This window comes from Gracilinanus agilis, chromosome 2 (genome assembly GCF_016433145.1).
Source record: "Gracilinanus agilis isolate LMUSP501 chromosome 2, AgileGrace, whole genome shotgun sequence".
NCBI lineage: Eukaryota > Metazoa > Chordata > Mammalia > Didelphimorphia > Didelphidae > Gracilinanus > Gracilinanus agilis.
In genome coordinates, this window is record NC_058131.1 from 183944969 (window position 1) to 183955764 (window position 10796).

Consider the following 10796-nt stretch of genomic DNA (forward strand, 5'->3'; position numbering starts at 1 on the left):
TAACTTCTTTCAGTAACCATGTCAGATACCTTTGCTTTCAGATAGCTCTTTTCTTGATTTCCTCCAAATTTTAGTGATTTTTCCTCCAAATGTCTTTTATTAACTTTAGAGATGGTTCCCCACCCCACCCCCACCCCCACCTCCATAAAATAGGAACTCCAGGAAGGAAGGGTCTGTTTCAGTGTTATTTTGTTGTTTTTGTAATCCCAATGGCTAGCATAGTACCTATAATAATTCCTTTATTTGGCATCTAAAGACCTTTACACCTGTCCCTCTTTCTACCTTTCCACTCTTATGGCCATTCCCTTGCCTCCATGTCATACCTGGTCCAGTTCTGCAACTTCTCAGAGGGCAAATAAATCACTAAACCTCTCAGTCTCAGTTTCCTTATCTATAAAATGTGAGGATTGGCCTAGTTGACTTCTGGATTCTTTCTAGCTCTTATATAATCAATCATATGATATTATGACCCTTGTGGTTCCTTTCAGCTCCAAATATATTATAATCTTTCATAGCAACCATAGATGACTGCCAACAGGGTTAAAAATGAGGTCTATGTTCCCAGCTCATTCCCTTTTCTAGTTTTTTCCCGATGTCTGTCTGAGCCAGGTAGTATGTTGTCAGAAACTCGCTTTCTTTTTACAGTGGATGGGAAGAATTCTGAAATTTCTTCTTGTTATTCTTATCGGGGCATCTGCCGGAATAAAAAAGAAGTCAAATGTACGCCCTTGCCTGGAAGATGCCCCAGTTCTAAGAAACATTGCTGCAGGAGAGGACTTTAATCTCTTATGGCAAAAAACTGGAGGATTTGGAGAGATTTCTCTCTGAGTTACCTTGTGCTAAATAAAACTAGCAATGTTTTTATTTCACTTTAGTCAATACTTTGATTTAAAAATCACTCATTATGTTCCTAAACTATGTGCAAGGGGCCTGTGCTCAGTTTACAAAAATCTATAAGAATTATAGTGTCTTGAATCTTCTTGGTAATATGGAACACTTGGAAAGATACTTGGACAGGGTATCAGGCTACCTAAGTTTTTATATTGACTCCTCCCCTAACTAGCTCTATGACTTTGGGCAAGACAATTTAACCACTTTGAGTTTGTTTTCTCATCTATAAAATGGGGATAATACTTCTACTATTGAACCTCAGAAGAGTGGTACCAATGAAGAGAAAGAACTTTGTAAACTCAAAAATGCTAAAGAAATGTGACCTTTTATGATTATTTTGACTAGAGCCATGGCTTCATCAGTGTAACAAGCTCTTAGGAAAGAATTCCTTCTACCCATGCATATCTGAGTCCTCTTTGAGGAGAGTGGAGAAGTAGAGTAGATCATAGTTGTTAGAAAGTGAATTCCAGGAAGACCTGGATTCAAATCCTACTTATGACACATACCCTATCCTTACATAATGGTTTTAAGCCTGTAACTCACTTTATCTCTCAGTATCCCAGATCATTTTCTAAAATTTTAATTATTTTATGATCATAATGAAGGATAAAAGTTTACTTAGGTGCTCTTTGAGGCCCCATCTAGTTTTGACATTGCTACATAACTCTATACGTTGATAGAGAAGAAGGGGGGGGTGAAAAGGGCAATTTCTAAGAAGAGATGGGGATCAGTGAGATACAAATTAATATTAAGATGTAAAAGTTGACTGGAGAGCTATTCTTCCTGTTTCCCTGCTCCCTTTGCCCTTTGAGAGTCTTAACTTTTAGGTATTAAACAAGAAGTTGAATCTAGTTCAGTTATTGTAGTTTGGATTTAAAGAGGTTGAGAGAAAAGACCAGGATGAACTGCAAAGATAATGTACTATCATAGGATTATAAAATTAGAACTGAAAGGATTCAAACTCCTGAAGGATGAGGTGCTCAGGAAGTTCTTTTCTCACCAGACATGAGACAACTTGAAGTAGGAGAAAAAAAGGCATAGAACAGAAAATCTCTCTGTCTTGTGACATAAAATCATGTCTGAACATGGTGACTATAGTTTGAACAAAATGCTTGTGCTAAGTATAACTCCCCATAATTATCAAACCCAGCTTCCCATCAAACAGTCCATTTCTTATTTCCATCCCTTTGTATTTTATTGTTTCCTGTCTGAAATGTGCTACTTCCTGAACTCTACCTTTTAGGATCTCTAATAATTTACTTCAAAGTTCAGTTTATATACCAGCATCCACATGAAACCTTTCCCAATCCCCCCCCCCCCCCAGCTACTAATGACTCCCTGCTGATGGGTTACTATTGTGCTATAAGGAATAATGAACTGGACGAATTCCATGTGAACTGGAATGACCTCCAGGAATTGATGTAGAGTGAAAGGAGCAGAACCAGGAGAACATTATACACAGAGACTGATATACTGTGGCATAATTGACTGTAACAGACTTTTCCACTAGCAGCAATGCAATGATCCAGGACAATTCTGAGGAACTTATGAGAAAGAATGCTACCCGCATTCAGAGGAAGAACTGTGGGAGCAGAAACACAGAAGAAAAACAACTGCTTGATCACATGGGTCAATGGGGATATAGTTGGGGATGTAGACTCTAAATGATCACCCTAATGCAAATATTAATAATATAGAAATAGGTCTTGATCAGTGACACATGTAAAACCCAGTGGAATTACTCATTGGCTATGGAGGGAGGGAGGAAGGGAAAGAACATGAATCGTGTAACCATGGAAAAATATTCTAAATCAATTAATTAAATAAAGTTTTTCAATAAGAAAAAAATAAAAAAATTACCCTGCACTTGAGGAAAATTTTTGTTTTGTTTGTATAATTTATTAGCAATATTCTTGTGTGAATTCATTTATTTCCTCAGCCTCAGAAAGTCAGATAATTATTCAAGGAAGTAATTGATAATTACTCCCAGCCCTTTTGTTCTTTTTAGCCTATAAACAAAAAGCAGCCCATGTAAGACCTTCCTCAGCACATGCCTTTTCTGTTCTTATTATTCCTCTCATTGAGATTTGAAGTGGTATGGTCTAACATAAAGGAAACAGTAAAGATCTGATTGAAAAGGCTTATATATATATGTGTGTGTGTATATATAAAAAATATATATGTATACATATATATATGTATACATATATATTTTTTTCCTAGCTAAATATTGCTAGAGAATGCTGAGTTTCATAAACCAGCTAACATTCCATTTCTTAATATGCCAGAGAGGGGTGGGTCAGTCACATTTCCCTAGCTTAGAGAAGCTTTAGGGATCCACTCACCTGAGTAGTAGTCCTTCTCTTCCCAAGGATGAAGTAATGGTGGAGAAACTGAGGTCTCTAAGACTATCTTTACAGTTTTAAATAAAATGTATGAGCAGAGTTACAATAATCCTCAAAATAATAATACTCCCCATAATACTCAAACCCTGTTTCCTTCCTTCCTTTGCATCTTTCTTATATATTCAAGCAATTCCTTTGCATATCTATCAACTTTCTGGCTCCACTCATAGTTTTTATCTAATTCCATTTAAAAAAACTTCTGCCATGGTTCAAATTCTACCACTTGAGAGTTAAGGATTGAATTTTAACTGAAGTGAGACAGAAGCCAGACACATTGTTTTTGTTGACATGTTCCATTTGTATCTAACTCTTCATGAACCAATGTGGGATATTCTTGATGAATATAGTGGAAATATTTGCCATTTCCTTCTGCAGCTCATTTTATAGTTTAGGAACTGAGGCATACAGGGGTAAGTGACTTTCCTAGGATCATATAGCTAGTAAGCATCTGAGGTCAGATTTGAACTATGAAGCTAAGTCTCCCTGATTCCAAGTTCAGTCCCCTGCCCACTATATCACCTAGCTGTCCCCTAGCCAAGCATAGTCTTTTAATATTACAGATTCATTGAGCTGATGTAGTTTCATAAGATCCTGTGAGCATGCCACTGGACTGGAAATTAGGACACTGAGGTTTGAATTCTGGAATCTGTCATTAACTAGCTGTTTGATCATGAGAATGTCCTTTTCCTTTTCTGGGAGTGCTCAGAGAGACTGGAGAGAGTTTCCAAAAATGGAAAATTAGGGAGGAGAGGAATTATTAGACTAAATAGACTCTAAGATCCTTTCAGGCTTTGACATCCTATGATATCACTCAGTCACCCTGGAGGAAGGGATTGACACAGACTTATTGTTATCCAGGCTTCTTTATAGTTAAAGCTATAGGGCACCAAAGGAACAAAGAAGCTTAGTTGTGTTCCAATGATTCAATCAGGCTATGATAAGTCTGTAATTCCAAACCATAGTGATCAATAAATTAATTGGCAATAGCTTAACAAATAAGCATTTAAGTGCCTACTTCATGTCAAGCACTATGCTAAGTGCTTTACAATCATTATCTCATTTAGTCTTTACAATAAGCATGTGAGATAGGTGCTATTATTATCACCCTTTTATTTTTTAGGAAACTGAGGTAGAAGTGAATACACTGCTTTGAAACCTAGTTAAGGATCAAAAAATTAATTGTCTGGGACATTTCCAGGTCTGACACCAGTTATATGAACTTGACCAAATGTCCTTCTCTAGGTCTCAATTTCTCTCTTTGAAAAATTAAGGGGTTGGACTAGATAATTTCCAAAGTTCTTTCCATCTTTGACATTCTATGATTTGATGAAACATTTCATTGACTTTTTATACATTCAGTGAGCCCCTGGTACCTGATATATTATGAATAGGTGTCTCTGAGCTCCTAACTCACGTGAAGAGTGACTATTTAAACACTGGATAAATCATAACTTATTAGCATGTCTCACACCAGAATTCTCTGAGGAAGTAAAATGGTGCAGCTTCCTATGACTCATCCTCTTAGTAGTTCTTTGGACAAAGGGAAGAATGTGATGGGATCTTCTACTTATTTCTCATACAGGACACATCATTCCCCTTCTCCATGCTTTTATATTTAACTCTCATGATCTTTAAGCTTTAGATTTTGGAATACCCCGAATACATATGTGTGTGTGTGTGTGTGTGTGTGTGTGTGTGTGTGTGTGTGTATACAGTTTTTGTCCCAATAGTATATAAGCCTCTTGAGAGGAGAGACTGCTTCATTTTTGTCTTTAACCCCAGTACCTAATATCATACCTAGTATTAGTAGAGCCCAGTACATAATAGGCATTTAAATAAGAGATTGTTGATTTATTGTGATAAAGATATCCATTAATAAAGTAAATTCTATGGGGTGAACATTCTGAGGCAGTGCTTCCCATACATCCTTCTCCCACCACTTCAAAGGCAGTCAAATTGTGTTCTTATCTCAAAGGTATATGATATTGACCCAACTTTGACTTGTCCCTCAAATAAAAGCATACTCTGTGGTAAGCCTAATATTGTGGAGGATCATCTTTGAGATTGCCTTCAGAAATCCCCTTCTCAAAGGTAAAAGGTGGGGATGCGGGTGAGGAAGGTATACCAGTGCTGAGGAAAAATCAAGCCAAGCTCAACTGTTCTTATACTGCTCCAAACTGGAGAGGGAAAATATCCACATTTATTACTTCCAGACCTACTACAAGATTTATACCCTAATTGGATTATTCTTCATGGATTGGGATAAGGGCACAGGATGGTATAATGACTTTTTTGGTATATATACATATATGCATATATATATATATATATATATATATATATATATATATATATATATATATATATCTGTATCCTTTATCTGTCACCTGGACAATGACATGTGCAAGATGATTGGGTGGAGCTCTATGTCGTAAGAGTTCCTGGCATGAAGCATCAGGAAAAGACATTAGGCTGTCCACACCTTATAATGACAGCAATTGTATCTACCTGCTCACTCTGACCAGCATCATCCTCCATAAGACACAGGCAAGCACCTTTCTCTCCTATTTTTTTTCTTGGAAGCTCCACAGTGTCTTGGGTGGAGGCACCATTCAAACATCGACCATGAGGATTCATTACCTGCTCTTTTTCTTCTTCTTCTTGTTCCTTGTGCCTGCTCCAGGTAAGATGGGGTCAAGTGCTTTGGGTCTGGAAAAAAAGTTTACCAGAGGGAAAAGAACATATATCATTGTGAAATGAGGATCTATATCTAGTTCTTCCGAGTGCATTTAATGAGAGCAAATCCTCTGAATGATAGATAGGAGGCAGGGAAGAAAGAAAGAAACATCACCCCAGAGACTGGTTTGCAAATGTTTTTAGTTCAATGACTCCCAAGATAAGACAGAAGAGTCCTTCTGACTTAAGGAGAAAGTCAGAAGTCTCTGAATGAGATACTAAAATGGGTCTCTCTGGGTTTTTTTTTTTTTTGTTGTTGTTGTTGTTTTTACCAAATAGCAAAAACTTATAATGTATTTGTCAGGCATTATAATACAGATATTCTTATTTTTTAAGACTACAGCGAGGATTTATATTCTCTTGGGAGCCCTGGAGAAAAGGAAAGGCCCTTAGGGACCAAATACAGTCTAGTCTTCATGAACAAAGAGTCCTTTCATGTCATTTTGTATCATCAAATAGCACTTTCCACAGTCATGTCTGGTTCATCCCTGAGCTGTTGGCCAGAAAAGCTATGTCTAACTTTTAATATCTTGGTACATCTTTTGTGGCAAAGTGTTGGATTTGAAGATAGGAAAACCTGGGTTCAAGTCTAGCTTTAGACTCTTATTAACTGTTGTGTGACCATAGACAAATTATTTAACTTCTATTTGCCTCAGTTTCCTCAACTATAAAATGGGGATAATAATAGCATTACCAGCTAGGGTTTTTGTGAGGATCAAATGAGATAATTGTAAAGTACTTAGCGCAGAACCTGGGATATATTAAATGCTATATATATGTTGGCTTTCATTATTTTGCACTTAATCCTATTATGATAACGTCACAGAAAGAAATAGAAAAGAATAAGAGCCAGAGGGAAGAGGGAGGCAGAGTAGACATTGGAGCAATTCAAATACTTTTCAGTCATACTTCTTTTTAACAAACACACTATATACTTTATGGCTTTTAGCATAAATTATATTAAAACTCAAATATCATTTTGGGGGGTAGGGCCTAGATTTGTGATGTTATTGGTTTGGGGAATTCCTGATTTGGAAATTACCTCCACTAGTGCAGAAATAGGATAATGCAGTGTTGTAATACTTAAAAAGAAAGGGAGTGGGGAAGGTCCTTGTAGGTCACATATTGACTGTTTCAAAATGTAATATTATCTCTGCTTTATTATATATTTTAATTTACTTTGTTAAATATTTCCTAATTAAATTTTAATCTGCTTAAGGAAGCACTAGTGAGTATTGTAGGTTTGCATGAGGTCATTGAGCTAGGGTAGTACATTGGACTGGACCATGAAGTCCTGGTTCAAATCCCACCTCTGACTCTTACTAGTTCTGTAACCCTAAGCAAACCACTCTGTTGAATGAGGAGGTTGGACTTGGTGACCATTAAGGTCTTGGAATACTCTAACTCCATGATGTAGAATCTTACCATGGCTGGGGGTGGGGAGGTCAACTCTATTGTGTAAAGCCTATGCCAGGGGTCACGAAGGAGTTAAGAGACATTCTTATGTTCACATAGCTGGCATTCAATTCACTAGGTACTGAGTGCTTTCTAAGTACAAGTCAGTCCTCAGCATTGAAGATACAAAATTAAAACAGTCCTTGACCTCAAGGAACCAAGGTGTAAGAGAATATATGTATATACATGAAATAAGACAAACTCATATGTCTTTTGGTCCAAAGCTAGCCTTCTATATCATCTTACGTTCTTTTTCAGCTGTCCAATCAGCCTCACAATAGTCTTCATCTTTTTTATTCCCTCTTTCACTGAGAAGGCATTTTAAAGTAATCAGTTGATTTGAAAAGAGTAAAATAAAATGTGACTACGAAGATTTCTTTCTTTTGGCTGTTGACCTGTTCATTAGGTTGGTCCACCCTTTTCTTGATTTCAAGTTTAAAAAAATGTATGAAATCGAGGCAAGCCATTTAAACTCCTCAACTTCAGTTTCTTCATCTTTAAAAAATGATAAAACCAGAAGCTTCTCTCTAGGGGTTTTTGGAAGATCAAATGAAATTATATATGAAAAGCACTTTGCTAACTGTAAAGTATTATATCAATGTTAGCTGTTTTTTCTCACATGCATAATGTGTAGTCCTCATCTTAATAGACTTGAGTTTTCTCAGTAGTTCTGGCAGAAGGGAATAGTTTGAAGGGAGGCATTGTGAATCGAGTCCCTGGTCCTTTTAGTGACCATGAAGCCACTTACACCCTAAGGATTAGCATTGGGTAGCTGTTTTACAGGACAAAACCTGTCTACCATAGAGACACAGAAACATCAGTCTCTTGGACAGGCAATTAGGCAGCCCATATTGCACCCCTTTGATGATATGGCTATAGCCTCAGTATTGAGAATAGACGAGATTATATTGATATAGGGAATTTGTAAGTAAGGAAAATTCCTCCACCAATGTTGGTCAATATCATCTTTGCATTTTGCAGTCTTTAAAAGGGTTGTCAAGACAGAAGGGTCAAAATGGCTCAAATGCTGCTTTCAAAACTCCAGAGTAGGGAAGCAGATTAAAAGTGTCACTGGGAAATGCTTAACAAAATAAAGAAAAATACAATAGAATATGGATAATTCTAATTTGTGGTTTTCTCACAGCTGCAGGGATCTGTTTCTATTGGAATTTGACACCACTGGCCTAGAGTGTTGAGACAGTAATTAATTAATTGTCTTGTTCTGAGTCACAGAGCCAGTATATGCCTCTGGTTAGAGTTGAATCCAGTTCTTCCTGGCTTTGAAGCACTTCTCTGTCTACTATAACATAGCCTTAGAATAAAAAAACCTCCACCCCCCAAAAACCCTCCTTTAGTTGTTTTTTTTTTTCCTAACAGGAGAGATGTTGATGAAAAAAAAACAACTTATGCTATTAAGGCATTAGTAATAATAGATAGCATCTAAAGAGAGCCATAAGATTTGCAAAGTGATTATATATTATATGATATATCATAATTAGCCACATAATTATAATTTGTATCTGTATCTATATATTCTCACAAACAAACCTGTGAAACAGGTGCTATTGTTATTCCTACTTTACAGATGAAGAAATTGATGCTTACAGAGTTTGAACATTTAGGTTTAGATGAAGGCAGATCATTAGGTAGAATACAAACTTCTTTTATTTATATTTTTTTAAATTTTAAAATATTTTTTCCATGATTTCATGATTTATTTTTTTCTCCCTCCCCTCTTCTTTCCCCACTCTGAGAGCTGACAAGAAATTCCATTGGGTTATACATGTGTTATCACTTGATACCTATTTCCAAATTTTTCAATTTTAGAACACAAACTTCTTGAGGGCAGGGACTGTTTACCACTGAATTCTTAGCACTTAGTGAGAAGCTAAGTGCTTTTTGGATTGGATCAGCTAAAGCTAACTTTAAATTTTTTACTAAAGCATTTAACTAATAATCCCCTGATACTATAACTCTTATGGTAGTGTGACACTAAACCTTAACAATTATGATATCCATGATACAAAGATGGTGATATTTTTGTTCAGGTGTCTGGAAATGACATCTCGATTAGAGATTTTAGTTTATTATTATTAGTAGAAATAATAGTAGTAGTAGTTAGCATTTTATATAGTGCCTACTTTGTGTCCAAATACTTTAATAATATCTCATTTTGTAGTCACAACAAGCCTGGGAGATAGGTGCTATTATCGCCATTTTACAATAGAGGAAACTGAGGCAAACAGAGTTTAAGTGACATACCAAAGGTTACACAGAGAGGAAGTGTCTGAGGCCAGATTTGAAGTAAGGTCTTCCTGACTCTAGTCACAGCACTCTATCCACTGCACTTACAGTACGCTGTGCTGCACCATTAGGTGTCACAGTTCCTGCCTCCCTCACACAATTTTACAATTTCCTCTCCTTCCAGGTGAAGGTTGGTTGCTGGAACGAATAAACAACATGTACTGTAAAGTGAGACGGGGCAAATGCAGACTGATTAGATGTACCAGCAAAGAAGAATATATTGGGTCCTGTTCATTGGGCCGCCGAAAATGCTGCCGCAAGAAGAAATGAGGGACCAGAAACAGCTTCGAGGTGCAGGAATCTTTAGCAAAAAGTGGTCAAGAGAAATCTGTGCAATTTAAATTCATTTGCATTATTTTGTTTAAGAAGGAAAAATCTCGAACTCCTGTGACCAACAATGGCTTGCCCTTTTCTGCTCAGACACCATGTTTGAATTGGATTGAAGTTCCTTTCTTGGTAACTCAATCTTACCTTACTTTGCTCAATATTTATTGGCCGACATGGCAGATTTAGGGTATAAACTCCTTGAAGGCAGGTTTTCTATGTTTTTCATATATGTAGGCATCTGATGCAGAGCAATAATTAATAAAAGTTTATCGAATTGTTACTAAGTGGAATGCAGTTTTATTCCCCTCTTTTTCCACATACTAAGCTTTCATTGACATGGGTACTGAATATACAGATGACTCCACTTAGGACTCTGAAGAAGGTTCCCTTGATTTGCTATGGCTAAACATTTTGTAACCTTGTGAACAATCGTTTGATGAGCTTTTCTTCATTTAACTAAATTGGTCCCCCCAAAACAAACATACAGATAGTTCTTTTCCAGGCTGGCCCTCAAAACTTTCCTAACTTGGTTGCACCTGTCAAAACCTATATAATGTAGTCTTCAAGAACCTAAAGATACCTCTGTACCAAGATGTGTCATCAGAATAGTATTTCAGTGAACTAAACCCACCACTATCTATGAGAACCAGGGTAGGAAGTCTTAGTGAGAACCTGGAC

At 36.7% G+C, this 10796-nt stretch overlaps 1 protein-coding gene across 1 annotated transcript; it reads left to right on the forward strand.

Moving 5' to 3' along the window:
* The first annotated feature begins 5921 nt into the window (after positions 1-5921).
* On the forward strand, positions 5922-10061 carry LOC123234908 (beta-defensin 103A-like). Its single transcript, XM_044660914.1, has 2 exons — positions 5922-5979; positions 9916-10061. The coding sequence occupies exons 1-2, from the start codon at positions 5922-5924 to the stop codon at positions 10059-10061; spliced, it is 204 nt and encodes a 67-aa protein (XP_044516849.1).
* Positions 10062-10796: the final 735 nt, after the last annotated feature.

What these genes read in the sequence shown, in the direction of transcription:
- LOC123234908 (XM_044660914.1), top strand. Translation starts at nt 5,922, where the DNA reads ATGAGGATTCATTACCTGCTCTTTTTCTTCTTCTTCTTGTTCCTTGTG. An exon ending in GTTCCTTGTGCCTGCTCCAG is followed by an intron (nt 5,980 to 9,915) that starts GTAAGATGGGGT and finishes CTCTCCTTCCAG; the next exon opens with GTGAAGGTTGGTTGCTGGAA.